Genomic DNA, 25,780 nt, shown 5'->3' on the forward strand with positions numbered 1-25,780 from the left:
GAGCAATGATTTTCACAGAATTGTAAGACGTTCCATCAGCTGATGCAGTGGTGCAGTGAATACTTTCATCCTGTTCAAGATCTGACAAAGTGCACAGAACAGTCAAGCATGCAAGGTTCTTGTTTCTTTAACACAGCACTGGAGCATCAGAGTGCTTCTGGCCTCTGCCTGATCATTCAGTAGTATGCTCTTTGAGAAGTTGTACCATAAGAGTACTGACTGAAGGGCAAGTGTTAGAGCCATTCATGAAATGAGTAAAGAACCATCCTTAAAAAATGCTGCAGATTGATTTTATCAAATATAGGCCACCTCTAGTGGCAGGCATTGATATTATCCTGTGCTGGTGGAAAAACTAAGAATCATTTGTGTGGGAAATTTTCTTCCACAGTAAAGTTTTTAAGTTATTGAGTATTAAAGAATGCTCCATTTCCATCTGATGTGCTGTGACTTTAAGGGCAATACACAAGTACAGTTGTTTTTCTAGTTCTTCATGGATATCAGAAGGGGCACCACGAAGCAGGTAGTCTTTAAGTAGCTGACAGGCTTTTGCCAAGTTTGGCTGAATGACTTCTGTGGTACATCTCATTTTGCTTTGGTCACACAGAGTTCTACAATCTGTACCATAAATGCAGTCCAAATCTGATTCACATGGACGATCTTTAATCATTTCCTTCAAATTCATTTCTGGAACAATTTTTTTCATGTCCCTCATTTTCAAATCATATTTATCATTATATCCCAAGTTTTTGGCACTTGTATCACACATAAGAAAGTTTCCATAAGGCCCATGGAAAATATCTTCCACGAATTCTAAAAGCCCTATAGCTATTTTTGCCTTTCTTGGCCATGACGGAGTAAACCATTGGTCCATGCTTCTTCTGAAGCCAGAGGGAATGAAAAGTTCTATAATCCATGGAAGGCTGATTCCATAGAGAGAGGTATATTCAACTCTTTCAGTCACATAGAGATCCCCACAAAACCCCATCAACTTGGGAGTATGTTCTTTATCCTGCAAGATCACCATTAACAGAAATTCATCCAGCTGCAGAAGTGCCCATGCAGATTTTGCCTCTGGCAAAGAAACTCTACCATCTTTGTTTCCATCAGCAAAAGATAGGATGAGATTAACCAGTTCTGAAAGATTTCCTTGTTCTCCCAATTTTGCCTAAAAGCAACAAACAAAAAAGATTAAGTATGATCTCATTAGCTACCACCAATCCACCTAACTGTAACGATAATAACCTCCTGTTACTCTCTTCCTATGGGTAGTAGGGTATGTTATGGTCTACTTCCATTGATTATACATGTTAAATGTATCAAATGCCTGAAGAGCTTCATTTTTGTTCTGTTTTTATGGAACCAATTATATGAACTTCTGAAGGTATTCATGTTATTTGCATTTCCAAATGCAAACATTACAATTCAAACACTGTTCTTGGTCAGATACACGTTTAGAAAAATCTTACCAAGTTTATTGAGTATTATCTTAGAAAACGTATGTAGAATTCAAATGCACACTTAAAAGTGAAGAGGAAATTACATTATGAACTACATTTTAGCCAAAAAGTACCAAGACACATTTGGTACAGATCCCATGCAATAAGTGCAGTGAAACACAGAAACTGATCATTCTTTATTATGACAATTGTGAGGCAGCATCAAGGCAATAAAGTATCACATTAATATAATGCAAGAGCTGGGAGAAGTACAGCTGGTCACTGTGGTTAGAAAGATTCCTGCTGCTCAGTTAACATAGTAATTCTTCTGAAGTATGAACAGTTTTCAAATTGTACTTCAGTCTTTCTACTTGGTTACAACAAGCACAAAAGCATTAAAAAAAAAAATCACCATATTTTCTATGCAAATACAAGTCAAAGCTATAGGCATGCAAGATGCATACCAGCTTCCATCTGTTAAAAAGTAAGAAAAAAGAATTACTTAAAACTTCAAGATAAGGACTATTTTTGGACTGATTACTTTTTTAACATGCACTTGAACAAGGCTCATAGAATAGGGAATTTTCTTTCAGTCAAAATAGAATAAATAAGCATATACTTACTTTAAAAAGACCATATACCATTTCTTTGAATTTCTCAACAGTGGTTCCTCTTGTTGGCTTATCAAATAGGATTATTTCCTTCCTTGGTTCTGGGTCAGTACCAAAATCAAGTTGAGCAGCTTCTTCCATCTGGCATTTTATAACACCCTGCAGATTTCCCCAGATTCCTAAATATATCTATGCAAGAGGGAAAAAAGGTAAAAAACACTACAGAAGTCCAACATCTAAAGACCACTTGTACACCAACCACTACTTCAAGCGTCAAGTAGCAACACCAAGTAGAGTCCTTCTCCAAGTCCTTCATACAGAGAATGCACAGAGGACATTCAAACAATGGCAACCTCAAATACAATACACTACTGCAGGTACTTAGGAAATGCTACACTGCCAAAATACAAAGACAGCTTGATAAACAGCATGCTGCCATTACTACCACCTTGCCATAGGTTAAGAGGCTGCTGCTTCTGTTTGGGAACCAGGATAGCAGGATAGCAGAATAGCAGTATGCTCTAAAAAGTAGTTATTCTGTCAAAACCTGAAAGGATCCAGTATATGTTTTTAAAATATAGGTATATTTATTATAAAATAATAATACACCCTTTACATGTAGGAATATATACTACTATATTCAGGTATAAGTGCATATTGTATATATTATTAATAATATATATTACCTATGTATTCTATACCTATGGGCATATGATAGATAGATAGATCAATCAATCATGCTTTACATGTAGTAGAAAATAAATTTTAAAATAACCTGTATTAAACAGATACAGCTTGCTGACACTAAGGTCTACTTGATGTTCCAGATAATGACATTTCAGTGGGAAATACTAAAACTAGTTTGGATAAGTAATGCCTTACCTGGTTATTGGGGTTTGTTGACAAACATTTTCCAAAGTACAATGTTTCCTTTGCACAAAGACTGCTACATGCTGACCCATCAATAACTCCAGTCTTGTATTTATCACACTGAAACAACCAGGAAAAAAAAATACTTTTTCATGTGCCCAAGAAAGGAGACGACTGTACCTCTCCCAACACTTGACTCTCGAAAGAAAAACGTAAACAAATTTTAGTAACCCTATATCAAAACAATGCTAATAAATGAATTTTATCAGTAATGGAAGATGTACTTCAAATTCAGATGCTCCATGTTGATTATTTTACATGTGGCACTGTCTGAATTTGCTGTAGAATTAGTCAGGACAAACATTTAAGAAAGCTATGCTGGATATACTTACTATTATTTTCCTACAGTCATGTCCTCTGCATAGTTCTGTGTACGTGGAGTACTGAACATACGTAACCCAGCTGCCAACAAATACTACTAACCACGAGATGAAGAGATACTTCATCCGCATATAAGAGAAACGTACCTAGAGGACACAAAGAGGAAATATTCTTTGTATTTCATTCAGCAATAGTCAGAATCATAAAAACAAACATAATCTACTATTTCGCCTTTAAGAATTTGTCTTCCACAGTGATAAAGTAAGCAGACTGCCTTACATGGAACATTCATTTCCTTCAGTGAGCAAAACTAACAGGGGAGGTCAATTTAACTTACATAAGTGGAAAGAAAATTAAGATGTAAACAGAAGAAAAAGTGACAGACCCTTATAGGTCAAGCCAAGCTGCAAGAACCAATTGGATCAAAATCATAAACTGCCAGAGTTCAACTATTTTTATTTTTCTCCAGGACCAGTTACTTTTATGTTCCACTCCTGGTAAACCAAATCCAAGAGATGAGGAATTAAGTAACAAAAAAAAAAAATCCATTAATGTGCAAATGTGCAAGACAGATACAGAATGAGCAGGGTGGGTATCAGAGACAGGTTCCATGTGATGATGTCTGCCACTCCTTGAAATGACTAATTATGCAAGTAAAATTCCTCTGTACTAGCTTCATCTTCAGTGATCTTTCCTGTAAATGCATGCAGGGTTTTCCTGTTGTTTCTGTGGCTTCACATTTACATTTTTCACAGGGGACAGAGGAAAAAAGCATTTATAAATTAAGAATTGAGGGAGAGCTAAGTGCCTTGTAAGGGAGAAGGCACATTTTTTTTTTCTCCCTCCTGCACCTGGTGTGCTAACAGTTTGATTTTCATACATCCAAATTAGAAAAGAATTAGAAAGTCATGATCAGCTTTAGCAACAGGATATAAGGAAAGGGTATGACAGCAGCTATATTGGGTCAGTATGAGATCCATTTCTATTAGTATCGTGACCTTCAGCAACAGCTGTAAATAAATGCCATTGAAGAATGAGAACATATATCTCAAATATGCTCTCATTCTCCCCTAGAACTTGCTAAGCCAGATGTGATTTTCTTTAGTTAGTAAAGCACAAACTGTTTATCTTTCATGAACTTACCCATACTCCCTTAAAATCCACGTTTTTAGCATCCACAACACCCTTTAGCAATTAACTACACAAGTCCACTATCCACTGTATGGAGGTCAAGAACTGGACTTCATTTTGATTAAATCTGGTTTGCTTTAGCTTTGTTTGAGATCCCTCGGTTCATGTATTGGAAGAGAAAAGAGTTTCTGCCTACTTTCTCCACATCTCTCATGATTATTTTGCTACTACAAGCTCCTGACACTACACTTTCTCAATTTTTTTGATTCTTTGCCCCAAACTGGAAGGGCAAAGTGGAGCAATAATGACCCACTGACTCTCAGAGCAAATCTTACTGAACTTTCTGTAACCAGGAGCTTGAGATGTCTTACACCCTTGTTGGTCCCTCCAAATTGGGACTGAGATTAGAAAGGGCCAGTGTTAAGCAGGTAAACAAACAAATAAATAAATTTGTATCCATGTTTAAGTGAGGATTTCTGTTTCCAGGACGACTCAATTGATGAAAAATTTCAAACTGTTTTTCAAACTAAGCAAATTTATTGAAAATAATCAATAATTAAGCTAAGAAAAATAAAATGGAAAACCTATACTGCTTCAGAGTGAACTCTCAGCCACAAATTGGAAGCCTGAAAAGCTTATGGAGGGAGACCTGGAAGGAGAGGGGTGAAGTAGGTTCTGGAAGATAACAACAGAATAAGCAGTATTACCTAGCTTTAAAATGGAGGGGAAAGACAGAACTGCAGCAGATGAAGTCAGCTTAAACTAGAAAAATTACAATTTCTGACTACTTATAAAAGCATGACAAAACAACCAGCATGCATTATACTGTTTCCTCTTGGAAGAAATAATCTAGGAACAGTCAGTTTGAAAACCCTCAAAGGTGATTCCAACTGCAAAGCTGTGGTCCTGCCTCACGCTTCAGCTGTGCATCCTTATTCCTTCACTCCACACTCACTCACTCGACATGATCTTAAAACTAGGTACTTAAAAGAGATAAAACTAGATAGTTGTATTCTGGTGATAGACATTGAACAGGTAGTTCTTTCAGGTCTTAATTGATGATATTTTATTGAGCGCTGGAAGACGAGTAATTTCTGCTATTTTACTCAGAGCCACAAAGACCTTAACTGCAGTAACATGTAATTTCCTGTGAGGCATGATATCCACAACATGGATACAAACTGGATGGAGTACAAAAGGAGACCAACAATAATGCTTTGTGGTTTATAGCACACTCAGAAGTAGCTTAGAAAATGAGGAAGCTGGGAGTAGGAAGAACAGAACAGTCAAAAAAACCCCAAACCCATAGCATTCAAAAGCCTTTCCCATTGACAGAACACTACTAAAATGACAAAATTGCAAGAGAGGACAATTTCCTAGCTTAAAAAAAGACAAGATACCACATCTACAACCTTACAACATGAAGAATCACAAGATGCCTTGCAAAGCACAGTGATTGAACAGACTGATGAAAAGCAGTAGAAGTCATCCTACACTAGCAGTAAGTGAGAACTGATACATAAACCAATGGATTCAGAAATATTTTCCCCACCACACTTCCTACAGAGTAGAACCGACATGTCAGTTCAAGCTCAGGTAGACTCAGCCTCATCTCTTCTTCCAGACCATTTTCTGTACTTAGTCACTTACAATTTTCACTTACTACAGTTTTCTTTCCAGAACCCATCTCAAATTGCTTAACCAGCCTTAAGTGTCCTCCTCTTGCAACCACACATTGTCCACTATTCTTTTTCTTCCAGTTATTTCAAGTCTATTTCCATCTGATTCTGCAACACTGGCCTCAGTTCCTATCTTCCTCCACTGTGTCCCATTCTAAAGTAAGTATCCAGCACTATCCAGTACCTCATCTACTTCCATTTATCTAGCACAAATTTCCTACTTCAGAATCCTTGTCTTTAACTACTGCCCACATACAGAATGTGCTTATCCACAAGCATCTCTCTTTCACAGCTCTGGGAAGCCAGCAGAGGTCTTATGGCAAAGCAATAGGAGAGTGTCTCTCCCTGTTCTCACTTTCAGAGCCAAAGGAAAGCTGTAAGCAGGACAGATTAATTATTTGCATAGTTATGTTCTAACACTCACACTACACAAGATAAATCAAAACAAAATCAGAGAGATCTGTTCTTCCCCAGCAGATCTGTCCCAGGAAGACCGGGCTACTAGAACTGAGGCAGCCTGCCTGCAAGGTCTCTTCAAACAGTTTTGAACTGAGAGGTGAACCAAAGTAGATCAAAAACATTGAAGGCCAGGACAATTGAATTAATTGAAAACATTTAAACTCATGGCTTTCTCCTTTTAGCTATAAAAGGGCAGGTTGCAACACAAGGGCAGGACCAACTAGGTGAATGTTGAACACAAACTGTATTGAATTACAGCATTTCCTACTTTTTTCATCTTTAAGATTGCTATCTGTAAGCAAACCTCAACAAGAATATCTATTCTTGCAATATAAGAGAATCTAACAATAGAGAAGAATCTCAACAATGCTAAAAATCTGTGCAAAAGAAGCACATGCATGAGCATACTTACAATCATGCTGACATATGTTATATTCACTTAGCTTCTTTGGGGCAGGGTATCAGGTCCAAGTCTCAGCTTATCCCAAATTGCATTTTATATATAATGTTAAATATTTCCTTGAAGTTCTATTATCCAACTTGGGAGACAAGGAACATAGAGGAAAATATTTTTTTATATATTGCCCCAGAAAAGAGTAATCAAACTAAGACAGAAGTTACAGCAGGCCACATCCATTCTTATGGCAAGCACCAACTCTCCTGGCAACTTTAAGTGCTTTCTCTTAAATATAGTTTTTAGTTTTATTTCCCAAAATAAAAGTATTGTTTGCCATAAACTATCACCACTTCAAATACATTCCACATTTTGATACCAAACACCACACATAAAAACAATCCATGACAAAAAGTGCATCACTACAGAGTTTCAGGGTATGTTTACTTCTACATCCCAGTATGTCTTCCAAGGCTTTCTAACTCAAAGAAACCAAATCAGGATCTCCACTTTCATCACACACCCTTTCAGAGATTCAAAGTAACATAAGAACGCTTTTATTAGGTAAAATTCTACCCACAAACAAGAAAAGATACCAAATATAACAGCAGGCAGTTTTCAGTGATTGAAGCAACATCTGCTTGAGACACAAGCTCATAAAACCTAAAAAAAGCCCAGCAAACCAATACACAACAGGCGTTGCAGATTATTATCATCACACAACCACAAGAAAGACAAGAAGGACACAAATGTCATTTACAGATACTAAATGCAAACATATTAAGTAGTATTGTTCCACAGATGCAGTCAGTCTGGAAAGTTAAGCATGCAGAGAACAGGATGCTTCGGGTAGAGCTTGAATAGGAGAAAAAAAGTATTTGCCACCCCCGTCCCACACCCCTCTCCCCCCTTTTTTTTCCCAATTTGACTTTTATTTTTTAAAGTGAATTTTTCATAACCATTTAATTACCCAGTTCTTAAAATACTGCAGAACACCTACAGGGAGAAGTAATAATGATTTTATCACATCCTTATTTCTACAGACAATTCTGACAATGGTTTTCCTAAAGCCTGTCACAAGATTCTTCTCTATAAAATGTTTTCTAATAATAGGATTACTGAAAATTCTAATAAATTAACTTTCTCTAGTCTTTCCCCACACACACATATAAGAAGCAGCTCCCATGAATCAGGAATTACAGCAAAAAAAGAGCTAATTAGTATCTTTCACCTGGTTGAAAGATACAGTGATTCCTTAAAAGCCACATTTTATGAGGTTTTCGGTTGGTTTATTTTTCTAAAAATATTTCTAAAAATTCTAATGCTGTAGAATATAAATAACACAGTACACAACACTACTGGTAAAATCTGGTAAGAATTAATAGAAATTAATCCAACAATTTTAGGCAAAGCTATTTTATGTCTAAAAACTGCTTGGGAAGCAAAGCTTCTGGGATAACAAACCCTCTTCATTTCTCAACATTTTTTGCTGCTTCCATAAATCTTTGTAATACTAAACTTTAAACCAAAATGCTATTTAATTCAAATTTGTATTAAATGTATAGCATTTAGTACAATCACTGAGACCAGGAGTGGTCTGCAAGCCTCAGGACCACTGCAGCGTGTTGACCATATTCACCATATAGTGAGAATACAGTTATGTTTGAATTTATCCAAATTCATCCTCCTTCTCAGCCTGCAAGAGAATATGTTTGGGACAGAAAATCCTCCCCAAATGCCATCTGACTACATCATATACTTGGCAGGCAGTTCCTGAGAAGCTAGATTTATTTTGGGCTCAGCACAATGCCAATGCAGTTGCATAGCTTTTGACTTGTAGAAGACTTAAGTCCTGCCAGTTCAGAGCACAGACAAGAGCATACGTCTGCTTAGAGGAAACCTCAAGGTTTCACCCCTTTCGATTTTAAATGAGTTACTCTTCGAATAAGGACCTTAAGTTCAGCAAAGGTCCAATCCCTCTTACCATACAGTCCCCTTATCAAATTTCCATTTCCTCCCCAAAATCAGTCTGTTGAATGTAGACACACTCAGTCCATTTCACTGAGGAAGTGTTAGAACTGATGTGCAGGCACTGCACTAATGCAGCAGGGACACTGATTTACTGAGTCTGTTTAGGTCATGTGTGCCCTCATGCAGCCTGAACCCAGCGCACTTACTGCACATAAGCCATGTGAGTGAGAAGTCCCCAAGCTTAGGTAGCAATACATAGAGACAAACTTTGTTTGGAATTGTGACAAACTGCTAGGAAACTTTTAATAACAGCATATTCAGGGCAGCAGAAGGATGAGGAGTCCTGAAATCATCAAAAAAGACAAAAGTGTTCAGACCTAGGAAATAATTTCTCTCTTCCGCTCCACTCTTCCATCAAAATTTAAATATGAGCCAGAGAATGTAAGAATGAAGGAAAGCACTTGTAATGCTTAAAAGAATATTGGAGTTGACTTCTTCCATCACTTGTATATTCTACTAAGTCATGTGCACTGAATAATAATTAGATATTCATCCCCTGGAACGGAACTGGAAAACCACTTCTGGCAAAACTCAAGCTTGGATGCACTCCAAAGCATATGAAGAGTAGTGGATCAAAATGTAACATAATGTGCCAGGTTTTTTGAAAGCACACTTGTTATTTAAAAGATTTTTATGGTGGAAAAATATGAAAGTGTTTCTTTGTTTAATACTACAGAGACCTTAATTCTGCAAGCTATTCCACATAATCATACTGTACTACTCTCCAAATCTTGAGATGCTCACTCCATTTCTTTTGCATGCTAACACTAGGAAAGAATAGATTAAACAAACAGAAATGTAGGCTGACCATGTTAGAAATCCTGTTTTGTTCTGTTCTGGTTGGTTTATGGATCCTAGGATACATTTGACTTAGGCTTACATGGGGTCTGAGAACACTAACCCACACTGGATTGGACAGATTCACATCTTTAGGAGCTGACAGGGCATGATTAAGGTATGTTAGTACCTTCAACTATTTTTATCCTGAAAAATCAAACTAAACAATCAGAGTCCAAGATATCTTTTGAAATAATGACCAAGATGTTTCTCCTTAAAAGGTTAAGCACAACCACAAAAAAATAATCAAAATCTTAGAAGGAAGAGATGATACAGTACATTTCTGCTAAATGGGGCTTCAAAACTTCTTCATTGACCCTTCAAAGCCAGTCTCTAAGTATTACATGAGTCTGTGGGACAGCTCTAAAGAGTTTGTAAACTTGGTTCAGAAATCTCTGGAAGCCAGAAAGCTTCCAAGCACTCAAGCATCCTTTTACACAATTCTTGTCACATAATTCTGCAGTCTCACGCTCACCCTCATGATAAAACTGCTAACTACAGCTATCAGGGCAAATTTCAGACACTAACTTCTCCTTGTAAAACAGAAAATCCCAACAGCGTTAACCACTCAACTCTAAGATCCCATAAACACAAAATGAATTTTTTGTGTGTGTCATTTAGTAGGATTTTCAAGTTTGTCAGGTTTGAGGGATTTCATTTGTTTTGCTATTAATACATGATTTGCAGTTTAAATAATAGTAAAATTTCATTATTTCAGAGCTATCATTTTGTGACAGAACTTTAACATTTTCTCTGTGGGTCCCTAACTACTAGGGCTGAGGTAAAAATACCTAAGAGTTCACCCTGCTGCTTTCACATGAACTGACACTTATCAGCACATCCTTCCTAACCACAAAGATCATCAGCTGGTAACCTATAGATCTAGCATTCTGCATAAAAGCAAAAGAACATGTAAAATTTTAGTAATAGAGAATTTGCTATAGAGTACCAGTTGCAAACCAATCCATAGCATCCTGCTCCTATTACAGCAGAAAAGCTAGAGCAAGATTGTGTCTCGTAGAATCCGATGTTCTATCACCTCACAGTTTTCAAAGCCTGAACGCCAGCCAGCAAAATTTGGATGTCATTCAACAATACCTTCCACTGTACAACCATCTCCCCTAGTGTACTACTTGAAAGACTGCATAGCAATACCACACACCTTTCCATCTTGCTCAGTTACTTCTCATTGAGTTAAAAGTCTACGATTTAGTGCAAGAGCATTGTCTTCTTTGCTGAGTGCTTTATTGAGATTTGTCTCCAATCAGTAACAATGTTAAACAATGACTACATTTGCCATGAATCCATAATCACATGTAGCAACAAGGAAAGCCAATATATTCATAGCTTGCTGCCTTCTATGGACGTATCAAGTATCAACATACATTCATGGTCTAACAGAAAAATAAACTTTATGTTCACAAGGCCACTAAACCAAATTTGTAAAATATGAAATGCATTACCTGGCATAAAGAAAGCACAATCAACACAAAATGGGATTTTTAATCTGCATTAGAAACAAATATTGAATTTGTCTTTTCTAAAAGCAACAATCTTGAGGTCTTCCTGTTTCTGAGCAGATTTTAAAATAACATATTTGGCTTGAAAGGCCTTAAAAACACATGTTGAGAAGAATGGATAAAAATGTTATCAGACCAGAGATACTTTATAATAAAGGCAAAACCACCAAACAATGTAGAAAACCCTGCACTCATTATTAATTCATTTTTATTTGTATCAGAGCCTCTCACATGGGAATCCAAATGCTGTACAAGTATCTACTTCAGCAAATACACTGCAAATATTGTTTTTGCCTAAAAATCAAGTGATACCAACCCAAATTTGCAGATACGTACCATTATAGAAACACTCAGGAGGGTAAGATTATACCCACATCTGTATACTTCTCTTTGAATATTAAATCCCATTTCAGGTACTTGCATAAAGAGAATAAGGTTGCAAAAGTTCCAGACAAGGAAGAATTAAAACATTTGAGACTTTAAAATACGTCAGAATGAGGTTTAATACTGTCTAATTCAATGACCACAAAGCATTTCACAAAATATCAACAGATGGTGAACATGTAAGTATCATATATAAGAAATTTAATTATCCACTGTAATTCAACAAATGCTCATTTTAAGCACAATTTTATTAAAACAACACAACAGATGAAAGAATTCCAGGGAATAACCCTCAACGTATGACAAGGTCATAAGTGACTAACATTTCACAGTGTAACTTCCTACTACGTGACAGCCGCAGCACTTTCAACCAAAATACTCTTACACAGCGTAAGTAACACAGCCATTTACCTGTGCATGTAAATACCGAAGTGTGCCTACAAACGCATATACAAATGCATGGAGCGACTTAACTACTGGACAGCAAAAGTGCCCGACATTAATTCTTACAGGACACGTGAAAAAAAATAAACTGCTCACACAAGCCGCAGCCCATCCTTTCGTAGGATGGATGTCCACAGCACCGGCGATAGGTGTAAAGCAGAAAAGCAAGAGGGTTCCTCAGAGCCCTGGCAACGCTGAGGACATAGATGCCGAAAGGAAAATTTCTTGAATCCGAGGGGGTCGGGCAAACCGGCGGGCGGGCTGCCGCGTAACAGGTCCTGCCGGCGAGCTCCGTGGGCCGCTCTAGGAGAGCGCGCCGCGGAGCTCGCTGCGCCCTGGCTGCAACAAGAGAGGCCCGGTCCGACCGGCGGGCAAGGCAGCAACAGGCACAGCGGACCCCGAGGCCGCTCGCCACCTGCTGCCGTGCCCCAAGACCCACCACCAAAGGGCCCGCCGGCCTCAGCGGGTGACGCCAGCGCCGCGACCTCCCGTCAGTCGAGCCGCCGAGCAGCAGCGCGGCGCAGCCGAGCCCCGTCCACCGTCAGGGGCCGGCGGGAAGGAACGACGGCCGCACCCGGTCCGGGGAAAGCGGCGAGCCCTACGGAGGGCGCTCGCTCCTGAGGTAACTTTTCAGGGAGGGGAGAGCGGGGAAGGAACAGTGCTGGCACCGGCCTGCCTGGCCCGACCCGTCCGCCGCGTAGGGACGGCCCGCTGCCGGCCTACCTGCGCGTAGTGGGGTTTCCTGAGCCAGGCCCCCGGGAAGAGCCGCCTCGCCATGGCAATCACACATCCCCGCAGCGGGCGGCGATCGGAGGCGGAGCGGCGAGGAGCGCTTCCCCGCCTGCTGCTGCAGCCGCGGCGGCGAGGGAAAAGGGAACGAGCGCGACAGCAGCCGCCCTCCCTCAAGCACCGACGGCAGCCGAACGACAGCAAGCTGTCAGCGGGCAAAAAAGGCGGGCAGCTGCCGCCTCTGCCGACGCAGAAACCCACCCGCGTCGCCACCCTTCACTTAAAGGGGAGGATCACAGCAGCTGTGAGGGAGCCCGGAGGAGCGAGGAGGCAGGTCGAAGGGAGGCCCCGCCCCACCGGTCCCGGGCCTTGCCTCACCTCACCTCACCTCACCTCGCCCCCGCGCCAGTCAGGCGCGTCGAGTTGGTGGTGGTGTTGGCGCCCCTTTTCCCGCTCACGAGCCCTGAAGGGCAGGAGTGGGACTGGTCGAGCTGAGGGTCGTCGTCGAATTTCCCTCGGTGCTCATGTATTCCAGAAAGGCCTCAGGCCATGTCTGGGGAGAATTACGAAGAAGTCAGTTAATAAATAACGTCTCATTGATTGCAAACAGCTCCCCTCGTTCTCTGAACACAGTATTAAAAACAGCCACAAGTGTTTTACAGTCTGAAAAAAAAAGTATTCACAAATAAAGGAGGGAGCACTTGTCTGGGCCTGTATTAGTGATTATGGACATCTCATAACGTGAGGAAAAAATTACCACAGGGGCTCTCAATGCTTCATGCACTGTGAAAGGTCCCAGTCTAATGGAAATTAGTGGGGAAACTGTTACTCTCAAGTAAAATCACCCTTTCTTACATGAAGTTTGATTTTTGTTCTGCCTTCTTGTGTCCAAGACTTGACTGTGACTTGACAAAGTCAGAAGCTGGGAGTCTCCCATTCAGATGCTTTTTGGCTATGAGACTTTGGGCAAAAAGGTGATGCCACATGGTGGAGATAAAAATAATGAGGAGATTAACATAGCATGTTATGGCTTTTGGTGTTCAGTACACTTAGCAAAAGCTGCTTTGATGAAAAAAAAGTCACAAAAATACTACAATAACTTACTTTTTTTTTTTTTTTTTCCAGGGCTTACTCTGTAGAAAGATGACTCTGGAAATGAAATGTTAGGAGATCACAAAGTAATAAAACTGCAGAATTTAAAGACACTTGTGCTTTGAGATTCGAGAACAGTCTGTGACCACTTTCTGGATAATATAATTGCTGCCAGAGTAACTCTGAAATACAAATATGAAAATTAATTAGTAAGATTTGGCATGCCTGTGAAAGCAATACTGGCTTTAGTAACAGCCAGTGACTCTCACAGTAAGGGTGTTTTCTTCTCTTCCTATTCAGGCAGGCCCAGATGGCTGTGCTTTCTGCATCACCTCCCTCTACAGTTCAGTGGTTTGCACAAGTTTAGCTAGATCACGGGCATGCAACACAAAGGCGACACAAGAGGAGACCACAGAACAAGCATTTAAACATTTTGCTGAACAATCTGAAGCCATTACTTCATCCACTGCTGTATGCCAACCCTTAGAATGATGGGCTGGGAGTAATCGTGAAATTTGGGTCTCCCATATGGCTGGCAAAGATCTAAACGTTTCATTTTCATTCTGTCTGGATCCAAGCAGTTCCTGGCATATGTTCATTAGGGGGATATATTTTTCACTTAGGACATGAAATTTTCATCATTTGTGAGAACAGGTGCTTTATTCCAGCACTGAAGTGTTTAGTTCTTCAAGTACTCTTTGTGCCCACGCTTAGCTAAATGCTAAAAAGTAAGTAAATTTCAGCCTTTTTCAGCAACCTGTTAAACACAGAATTCTCAGTAGTGGCAACTCCCGTGAAAAGCTAGGCCACATAAGCCAGACATGCACCGACTTGGCCTTCAGTGTGTGTGCAAAACCGAATAAATATTCTAAAGACCAGGGAGCAGGTACAGAAAAGCAACAGAGGTAGAATGTAAATAATACTGATGTATTATGTACTCTACAACCCTTCCATTCACAATACCTTTTCATTCCACAGTTCATACATCCATGTTTGTATGCTAATGCTAAAACTTTGATATATCTTAATACCCGAGCAGTAAAATTGAAGTAATTGAAGACTAAAATTGCAACCTGTTAATAATTAAGCTTCCTATCTAGCTATATCAACATTGAGTGTTGTTACTCTAGTGATGCAGGGTTTGTGTATAAGATGAAATTCAACTGCTGATTACACAAGTGTAGTGTTTGTCATTTAGTGTCAAAAAGTACATGTGGGTTTATAATACATTCTTACCTTCACCTTTAGTTCTGTGACAACTTGGAACTTAGTACACATTAAAAATAAGCCAGAAAAACCTAAGAGTGGTTACATGTGCTGACCCACCCAGGAATTCTAGACATATAATAAATGAAAATATTAGACTAATTAGAATAATAGAAAACTACAGAGAAGAATCTGAGCTCTTCAAGATATTATAATGTGCACTTTAAAAAATATAATAAATAATTGTATCCAATTTCTTTTGAATGTAAGTCTGTGTTTCTTCTGCAAGTAATACAGGTTTTCACATCAAATAAAAGCTAGACTTCTTGCAGTGGTGCTGGGTTTTCTTACTCAATTATTTGAAGCAGCTGCATACCAATTTAACACAAATGTTATCATAAGAAGCTCCATGGGAAATCCTCAGGGTTAACACACTCTCCCATTAACATATCATATGCAGGAAGCCTCTGGCTAATGTTAATAATCACAAGACTTCTCTTTCTCACCTTAGGCTTTACCAACTTGCAGTCTGCCTAGCATGGCTTCATGGGCTAGTCTTCTTATTCTTTGGATATGCCTAAGAAATAGAGTATGATCCCAGGCAGTACCTCAGTTTTAAAGTATTACAGCAGAAGTAGAAATGGAATGCCTGAGTATTTGTCAGTTGCCTTGGTTCGTAATTACTTTTCATAAATGTATTGACACAGCATGTAACACAAAAAAGATTAAAAAAAACTCCACAACGCCATTTCCTAAAATAAAGTCAACAAACAATCTAGAGTTTTCTTTCCTTATTACCCAGCTGTCAAGGTGCTTGGTCTGTTTTCACATATGCCCTACTTCATTAGGCCTCTCTTTCCAAAATGAAGATCTGTGGATGCATCCAATGTTTAGACACAAACTTTCCCTTAGGCTCCTCTCAGAGTGGGATTCTATTTCCTTCCCCTCCTGCAAATTTCTGTGAACTGTGATTTAACCAATGTGTTAACTTTAATTTTACCCTAATAGATTATTTCCTATCACACTCAAATTCTTAAAATGTTAATACTTCTAGTGCATAAATAGGTGGAGCTATCTCTTGTCCAGAAAGCAGACAAAGGCTGTTAAGGATTCCCTTGTGGCTTAACTTGTTATACACAAATCATCAGCCTGTTTGAGGAAACAGACTCTTCCAGCCAGCAGGTTTCATTTCTAAGGCTATATTTGCATCGTCACTGTAATCTCTCATAAATCCAGCCTGCTGCAGATACAGATGGCATAACCTTCTCCTGATCTTGCTGGTGTTGCCTACGTTCTCCCTTGGGTTGGCACAAGAATTTCTGTCGTATAAAGAACAATTATTTGAACTAAAACCTAATCTTAATTATTTTTCCTCCTCCTCCTCCTCCTTAATTATTTTGAGTTAAGTTAGAAGCAATCCAATCCTTTCTCGGTGTCTTGGATTTATTATACAGTGGCTGTTTGTAATCACCAAAACTTTTATTTAAACATATCTATATCAAGAGTCATGTTTTAATACAGTCATATAAATAACATAAATTTGTAGCTCTTGACTGAAATTAGATCCAACTATTATTAAACATTCAAAGATACTGATTAATTTGGGGTTCAAGTCTTTCCTTTGAGAGACACACTGTCTACTGTTTTTCCTGGTATATTGTTTAAAATGTACTAGAAAACATTACAGTTAATAGGTCTTAATAACATAACATATTTGGAGTAAACAGGTCTTCATAAATTCAGAATAGAAAGCTTTGTATATTACAGATGTTTATACATTAGAGGACTGAGAAAACTCCAAAAAAAAGGTTAGTCATTACTTCATTAATCATCAGTTGTAAGCAAACGCTAAACAGCAGTTTGCATTTGTATTCTCATTGTTTCAAAGTCTACAAAGACAACAGATTCAGATTCAACTGACCAATAACATTAAGTTTCTTTTGTAAGCATTTGTCCTTTCAAGTCTATTTCCTCTATTAATTGAGTTACGAGATTCAAAACTTTTACTCAAGACTAAGTGAGATTATATTAAAATGAATGGTCAGAGTACACTTGCTAGTATTAGTCTATTTCTGGTGATGAAATAATTTTATCATTTTCAGACAATTTTATTTTGCCTAGTGACTTTTAAAATGTACTCAGCTTTCAACATGGTTCTTAACTATCTAGGCTGTTTCCTTCTTTGAATTAGTAGCAAAATAAAGTTATAATCTGTGAACTTCTATTCACACTATTTGAAATAAAACATTTGTTTGTCCTGTTTATCTTACACTCATGGTAGTCATCTGTTAAAAAAAAAATCAAACAGTTTTATAATTGGAGTATTAGAGTCTTATTTCCTATTTATGGACTTTCCTATAAAGATAAAATAGTCCATCTGGCATTTTCTTGCTGCCCTGCCATTTCCCAAAACTTCTTACATTGAGGTAGCACTTCTACCTTCTTCTTTACTTAACAAGGTAACTCAGAGAGTTCTTGTTTTACATAGTCTCAGAGCCCTCTTGCTAAACAGAGCATTCAAATGACAACAGCATCACACCGGAACAACCTGTGGCAGATAAAGCATTTTATTTTGACCGAGCTGGCCATCAGACACTTAAGGTATTTTATATTATAAAGTAGCTGCCCAAAAGGAGATATAATCTACAAACCCATGTTTCCAACCCCCAAAACCAATTTGGGGGGCTGTATGTGCAAAAAAAAAAAAAAATTCAGTAGTGGGTGAAGTAAACTGAACAGTTCTTTGAAGACATAGAGAGTCTTTGTAGACTGTTTTGCCTTTAAAAAATGTTAAGTGGTAGTTAGTCAATGCAGTTATTGTTTTTCACAATAGGTACTGCAATTTCATTAACAGTATTTCAGATGACTACAGATATTTAATTTCATCAAGACGTGCTAAACTTGTCACAGTTTTGCCTAACTGATGTAAGATTTGCAGAGTTTTCAAGGAACTTATTTTGTGTCTACCTTTAAACACAGACTTACTGTGTGCTGACATACAAACTGACCTCCCTTTAACTATGTTTTTTCCCCAACTTCTTGTTCACGTTCTGCAGCTGTCCATATAAAACCCCTCCTGCCCAGTATTGAGTGAACCTGGACTCATTTACACAACTGAGGATATAGACTTGTATCTAGTTTTACTTCAAGTCAAACTTGAAGTGCAACTATTGTTCCTCATCGGAATTTGATGGCTAAAGCTTGTTTTAATTTAAACTCTAACAAAGTGGAAACTATGCTTTTCCATTTCTTTTTTTGTTTCATCCCTTTTCCTAGCCATCATTTATGATTCAAATTGCATTTTAACACAAGAAAATTACATATTCAAGCAAGAATTGATTTACAATTTGCTATTTCTGATTAAAAATGGTTTTAAATCAGACCTGAATTTACAGGTCTAGCAACTATGAATGCCCTTTTCACCACAGGCTATCCACTGGTAATTAAATCACACCAGTAATCTGATACAGCATGATATATTTACCAGTATGATAGCACTGTCACAGATGTTTTACATCCTAGGACCTGCAGTGAATTAAAATGTCCTTGGAGGCCATCCCCCACTTGACCTCTTGGTCGGTTGAATTCCAGGCAGGGCAAAAGAAAGTGTGTTCTACTTTTAGCAATCACCTGCATGGTAGAACAACATCTTGTTAATGCTTGCCTGCATTTCTTCCTACCCTTGGCAGCTCTAGAATTGTTCCTACTTGAGGAATTTGAGACAGGACCTGGGAGAGCCAAACTGACAACAAATGGTAATTTGAAGCATAATTAAACTATACCAAACTGACTTCTGAATTAGATAATTCTCACAGTACAGTTCTCTTAGTACACTTTTCATTTTGTACATTGTCTTCATAAGATTGTCTCAGTGTTTTAGGTTGTTTTCATATAGGCAAGCCCTCTAAATGTGCTCTTTCTCATCCTGAAATTGTCTTCACATCTGGTTATGTCAGGTATTTGCCTTTGAGTTCCTCATGGGCAAGAGGACAGACTTTGATTTACCGTAATGGAGCACATCAGAACCATTGGGACCTTTGTACAGCCATCAATGCTGCCCAGGTTAGGAAATCATGTAGTCGTCAGTTCCAGACAAGCTAAGGCCATCACACAATGCTTTTCAGTATCAGTGAATTCACAGGACCTGCTTCACAAACTTCTGTTTTCCTGGCTCAAGAAGCAATTAATTTGTCCCATATCAGAAATATTTCAGTTGGCACCTCATAAGTTGCCACAGAACATGGATTTGGGCATTTGAAAGAGAGATGGCAGTCCTTGTGGTCAAATTGCATGTCAGTTTATGTTTCCTTGTTGGCTTGTTGCAGATGTTTCCTTCTATAACTGGAACAGAGGAAGACATAAGACCTTCACATTTCCATTTTTTAAATTTAATATTCTTATTGCCCCTTCTGCTACCTTGGCTCTGTACTCCCTCCCCAGTATATATACAAACATATATACATACATACATATTTATATGTGTGTGTATATATATATATATGCTGCCAGCTCCTACACTCATGAAGTTACTGCAAGCTGACCTGGCTGAAAACAAACCCATTTTTATACATATGTTTTATATATACATAAGTAATGTTTTTCAGCTGGAGCAGTTCACTGACTCACCATATCTGCATGGCTCCTGGCATAGGGGACCGCCGCCATGGCAGTCACACATGTTTGGCTGGGTCAGGAAACTGTACCCTCAGCTACAACGGCAGTGAAGAGCTGGATTTATTTGGGTTCACCTTTCTACCCTCTCCCTCAGTCCAGGCATCCCCTGCCTTAGTCAGGAGTAGGCTCAGGGGGCTTAACCAGCAGAAAACAACTTACCACTGTTATGGGGTTAGTTTATAATGCTTAATGTATGATACAGGTCACTAATATCAGACAAGCACCCAAAGGGGCTCAGGAAGAGCCCTGACAGCATGCCTGGAGGGAAGCTGTGGGACCACCAGCCTCATGATGGTTTGCAGAAGTCAAAACTTCCACCTGGGTGGAAAAGCCAGGGAACTGAAACAGCTGTGTTACTAGGATCATGTCATGCTGCACTGTTAAAAAATATTTTGTCTTCATCTTCATCAGATAAATACAAGGTATTAGGAAAAAACAACAAACAAATAAAAATTGGAGAATTGAGGGGCTTTCCATCTGAGTGCGACTTGGCAGGTCTGCTGAAAGCTTGTGAGAAGGCCCATACTGTATTCCAGGTGGTGGGAGAACAGAAGGAATGCTGTACTAATTCCCCTCAAGCCAGACTGATGTCCAGAACAGATTTTTCACTGCTGATGAAACAGTAATGTTCTGCCATGTAACTATGCCCTGAGGGGCTATTAAACATTTTTTTACTTCAGTTTAGAGCTGAGGTAAGTCTGGTCTGTACATTTACAAAATTTAACCACACAAGACATGGAAATTCTAACAGATGTTTTTACAGTCCACAAAGGAGCATAGATGCTGACAGACAAAACCTGTCCATAAAAGTGTATAATGCCACAATCTTCAAGAAGTGATGATAGAACCCATCATAATGTAAAATATTTGAAACTGTAATTAGTTTTGCAAATCTGCAGAATGGAGTTCAAGTGAATGAATAACGTGCTTGCTTAGACTTTAAATCTGACTAGGCATTTTAACTTCAGTCACTAGAGCTTCAGAAACTTCTTTCAGATCTATGCTTAGAGAGTGGGGGAAATAACACATTACACTGGTGCATGACTGAATTCCCCCATGACTCTGGGAACTAGAATCTCTTTCTGATCCAGGCAATTAACCAAAATTTCAAGACTCAGCAGCTGTTTGTTTTCTGAAAGAAGGTGATTATATGACCACAGCAGCAGAATTACACTGCAGAGAGAGTAGTAAACCTATTAAATTCCAGCTGAGTAATAAGCCTGTATTTTTACGCATTGGTCTCTCAAGAAAAAGACAGGAAGAAAGATTACTCAGGACTATGACTGCATATTTCCACAAAATTCCCACTAACTAGACTAGTAATAAACTACAGTTCTCTCACAGCGATTTTCTGGTGCTAAAATAATGCTACATATGATCCTAAGGCTTCAATACCAAAAAGACAGCATTACCAGTAAAAACACATAACTCATACATAAGCATGCTCAACAAGGCCAAACCTAGTCAAGCACTTTTTTTTTCCTTCCTCCTATGGACCTCTCTCACTGTCTTTAGTTAAAAAAAAAAGTAGTAGTATAATTAAGATGGATGCGAGACACATACTATCTCACTATAAAAGTCTTTCCTACTCTTTAGCTTAGCGTACTCAAAGATGGGGTAACTAATGTAGAAACATTATATCTTGCACTTACTATTTCAGTCCTTGAATATCTCAGTCTATTACAAGTATTTTGTTGGGGTTTTTTTTCCACTGTTATACCTATGTGAACTGAGAGATTGCTTTGTGTTCATCTACCTGTAGCAGAGATTTCAACCACAGTGAGGTATGAACTGCAAATTATGAATAACTGAGGTCTTGTATTAGAATTACGTGAACATTTAATAGCTTGAAAATACTTTGAATTGTGAACTATAGAGCACCTATATCCAACTATATCCACCTACCAAAGACCACTCAGTCATACAAAATCCTGACTTACGTTTTACAAGTCATTTCAGAAAGGTTGTACACCTGGAAGAAAATGTAAGGTTGGTCAAGTATCAAAGACTTTTTAAGTTGCAGCTCATTTGACTTTTTTTTCAAGCATCTGAAGTGTCTCTTATTAGATGTAGAGCTAACATCCATCGTTGTTTTGGTTTGTTTTGTTTTTTTAAGCATCTTTCTCGCATTGAGTAATAGTGCCAGGGAAGGATTCAAAGAACAGTGAGATTGCTAAATGTTACTTTTCAGAAGGTAAACGACCTTCTTTCTAATCGTTTTCAAGTTTAAATGTAGCTTAGTTCAAAGGTTAATAAAGATTGTCATACAAACAGATCATATACTAACCTACATGGTAATTGCTCTTTAATGCGTGTGCCGCAGAAGAGCTTTAGAGATTTAACAGTCATAAATAGGACTGCAATACTCTAATAATATTCTATCTTCAAAGGCTACAAGCAATAGATTGTTAAATATTAAGGAGATAAGAATAATTGCTTGATATTAGTGAGGCAAATATGTTGTTTTTCTGTACATCCAATTTAACAGAAAAAAGTAGTCTTTGGCTAAACTAAGTCAACAATTTGGTCTACAATAGTGAACACATTTTAAAGGATATTTACAATTTCAGATTTATCAAGCAAGACCCTGACATTCCCAGGAAAATGATGGGGTATGGGGCATTTTTTTTCCAGCATTTCCTGATCTCTGAGAAGATGGGAATGGCAAAGTGCTTGTACTAGATAAAAAGTGTTTCTGTGTGACAACCAGTAATAGGGTATCTTACAGCCAGTAATATTATTTTTCTCTGTATTGCTGGTATGAAGGTATTACAAAAAGATATTCTTGGCCATCTAGAAAAATATTTTAAGATACCTACTTTAAAATGTTTTCAGTGCTATTTTTATATACTTACTATAAAGATAGAATCACTGTAATTTTCAGTTGTAAGACAATTAGTACAAAATTCTTCATATAACACTTGCCTATTTTTTGATTTTGAAATTGAAGATTTTTTTTCTGAGTTGAGCCACAATAAATACATCATACATAGTCTCACTACTTACTATGTTTATGGAAAAACAGGTGTACCATATTTACCATGATTAAGTACAAAGATCACAGGTAAGCTTCTTCACTGTTCTCATGCTTAAACAATGCAGAGAAAACGGCCTGGGATCTAATTTTCCCTCCTTACTGAATTGTGGGAATCACAGCCACCTGTACAGGGATAAGCTTTACAGTATTGTCTTGTTCAAGGGTATAATTTTAACATTATGTTGTGTGATACATTAAGGTAATGGAAAATAATACTATTCAGCAATTGGTGCTCTCATCTCCATATATATCTTACTTACACTTTTTTGCGTATTTTGGTTTGCTTAATATTCAAATGGTCATTGTGGCAAGGAAAGTATACAAACATAACATCAAGCCTTTAAAACGTATGTTAATTTGAGAGAAGGGCCACTGGCTAAGAGAAATGCCATTCTTTCTGACTCCTCAAATTCATCCACCTCTACTGTGTATCACGGAATTTAGATTTTGAATATGAAATTTATTTTTTCTCTGCTTAGCCAGCAAAGTAAGATACAATTTTAAAAAGCCAAGATTTTGCTTTTGCATATCTTTATGGCAAGAGCTTGCCTAATGGACAAATATAAACAGAAGTTAAGACAGTGCCAGGCTGTTATTCTTTAGCTCCTTTCTCAATTTTATTTTTGTGTGTGTTGGTCGTGAAACAATTTACATTATAGAAGAGTGATTCTGATTTGACAAATTTTGATTCAAGTAATTTTAAGGATACAGCAGGACAAAGCTGTTCAGACCCTCCAAGCATATGACACTAAAAAAATAAGTTGCGAGAGAGCCAACTATTGATGTTCAATCATGTTTATTCTGCTGACTGCAAAGTTTGCTTTTTAACTTAGGTAAACACTGATTCCAATACCACTGTTGTGACTAAAAACTTGTATGCACATGTATCACAGATTCAGTGCACTTCGTTTTCTCCTGTTGCTGACCTTTTCTCTTTAGCACAATCATTACCTGACTGTTGTTCTCAGTACACAAAAATCTGTGAGAAGCAGGCAGGAGCCTTTGTGTTGCACAAGCCTGTTTTAAGCAGTAGAACATCACAATTACCAAACAGTGTCTAATTAGTACATTCAGGGGAGAACTAGCCCTTAAAACTTAATATTTAAAACAACTTGAATAAGAGATTTCAGTAGCAAAGACTGCTTTATTCTGATGTAACTAGGAGTTGGCCAGACTAAAGTGTATTCTGGTGTTCTGCCCAGGCTTCCCACCCTGTGTGCCTTCCTCGCATGGCAAACTTACCCTTTGCCTCGAGTGGCTTATCCAGGATGGGAAGAAGCCACAGCTCAGGCTGTATGAGCAGGGCAGAGCAGGGAATTATAAATTTAGTGCCCAGTCCACCAAATTCAGCTGTTACCCTAGTGTGTATTATACCACTTCGTGAGATCCAATCCAGTTATTTGCATTTCACCCTGGTGCAGAGGCCTGAGCAGCACTCAGGGTAACTGCCCTCACCTCATGGGGTTAGGGTAAATGTTATAACCCATCACTATTGTGCAATTGCTGCATTTAGTTACAGGGACTGTGGAAACTAGTTCAATGCTACAATCCAAGGAACGACTCACAAACCCAAGGTGTTTCAATGACAATGAAAGGCCTGTTTTGCTTTAACGACTACAACTACCGCTAAGATTAGAAACTGAGGTTTAGCTCGTCTCCTAAAATGGCAGTATTCCAATACCCGTCACTGCAGAGATACACTGTTCAACCCGCTGCCCTGTATCCCCCGTACCAACGAATGCCCACCGCAGCCTCTGGTACCCTGGGCGACTATGTACTAGGCCTTTTCCCGCTGGCCAGTCGAGCACGAAGCCGGACTCCCCTTCTGCTGTCCCTCGATCATTCCAGACGCCAAAGGCCAAACCCCTATCGCTGTCAGAAGACTGCGTCGCAGCCCCGAGCACAGGGGGCCACCCGGAGCCGCCAGCGGGGGGTGCGGTTGCGGCGAATAGAGTCAGCCGCGCCGGCTCCCCACAGGTGCGACGCAGAACAATAGCCAGCTGCTGGCGCGGCATCCCGCGCCCCTCAGCACTGCCGCAACGAGTCCCGGCCGGCCGGCAGCGATTCCTCGACGGCAAGCACGCCTAAAGTAGTCCGTCTTTGTTCATCAGCGGAAAAGGTTCGAATCACCTGTGTCCTTCCGCAGCGGCCATCTTCCTCCCCGCCCCCTGGCCCAGGAGTCGCCAGTCGGTGCAGGCGGGGCTCGCCGGGGCGGGGCTGAGCCGAGGCCCTTTGTGCTCCCAGAATGCACCAGCTTCTCCTCCGCGGGAAACAAAAATGGCGAGGGGTTACGATGGAGCCGGGCTGTCTGTGAAGCGGGATTGACCCCTCCCCCGCTACCTTTCCTCTGCCGCGCCGCGGGGGCTCGTGCTCGGAGGGGTCCCGCTGCACGCCGAGGGCTCGGCTGCACCGGTGTGCCGCGGAGAGGCTCCTGAGCTCGCCGATTTCCCTTGTATAAGGCGGTTGGCACTACTGGAGAGACCGAATGAGGTGAGGGGTGGGGGGGGGCGGGTCAGGCCGTGGCGTTAGGAGGGAGGTGGAGGGAGGAGCGGATGTGTCCTGCGCGCGGAGGTGGGGGCCGGGCGCAGCCCCGCAACTTGGGCCGCCGATGCCACATCCCGCTCCCCGCGGCGGCGGCGGCGCTACCCCTCAGGGAAGGGGTGCGAGGGGCCTCGCTCCGGCGCGGGGGCCCCTGAGGCTTTTGTGGGAGGGGGAGGAAGCTCCTTCGGAGGCGGACGCTGGCAAACAACGAAGGGGTCAGTGGTGCTCTTTAGTGACCAAAACAAAGGGAACGGAGGCAGTAGGCCGTCTGACGGGGTCCGTGGAGGAGGTGCTCCAGCCGTGAGGTTGCGATTACCCTTGTGC

The 25,780-nt window shown here is 39.7% G+C and overlaps 1 protein-coding gene across 3 annotated transcripts; it reads right to left on the reverse strand.

Moving 5' to 3' along the window:
- Positions 1–352: 352 nt before the first annotated feature.
- On the reverse strand, positions 353–12,954 carry DIPK1A (divergent protein kinase domain 1A). Of its 3 annotated transcripts, XM_054384307.1 has the most exons (5): positions 12,901–12,954; positions 3,310–3,444; positions 2,930–3,037; positions 2,060–2,236; positions 353–1,165 (listed from the first exon to the last, which is right to left on the reverse strand). In XM_054384307.1, the coding sequence occupies exons 1-5, from the start codon at positions 12,952–12,954 to the stop codon at positions 353–355; spliced, it is 1,287 nt and encodes a 428-aa protein (XP_054240282.1). The 3 variants fall into 3 exon arrangements, with proteins under 3 accessions (XP_054240282.1, XP_054240283.1, XP_054240284.1); XM_054384308.1 differs by lacking the exon at positions 3,310–3,444; XM_054384309.1 differs by lacking the exon at positions 2,060–2,236.
- Positions 12,955–25,780: the final 12,826 nt, after the last annotated feature.

This window comes from Indicator indicator, chromosome 10 (genome assembly GCF_027791375.1).
Source record: "Indicator indicator isolate 239-I01 chromosome 10, UM_Iind_1.1, whole genome shotgun sequence".
NCBI lineage: Eukaryota > Metazoa > Chordata > Aves > Piciformes > Indicatoridae > Indicator > Indicator indicator.

Bases quoted from the DNA above. Each gene is read 5' to 3' on its own strand.
- DIPK1A (XM_054384307.1), bottom strand. From the start codon at position 12,954: ATGGCGAGGCGGCTCTTCCCGGGGGCCTGGCTCAGGAAACCCCACTAC. The intron at 3,038-3,309 runs GTAAGTATATCC...TGGTTGTTTCAG, and splicing joins ATGACTGTAGGAAAATAATA to TGTGATAAATACAAGACTGG. The intron at 1,166-2,059 runs GTAAGTATATGC...TGTTGCTTTTAG, and splicing joins TGGTATATGGTCTTTTTAAA to GCAAAATTGGGAGAACAAGG.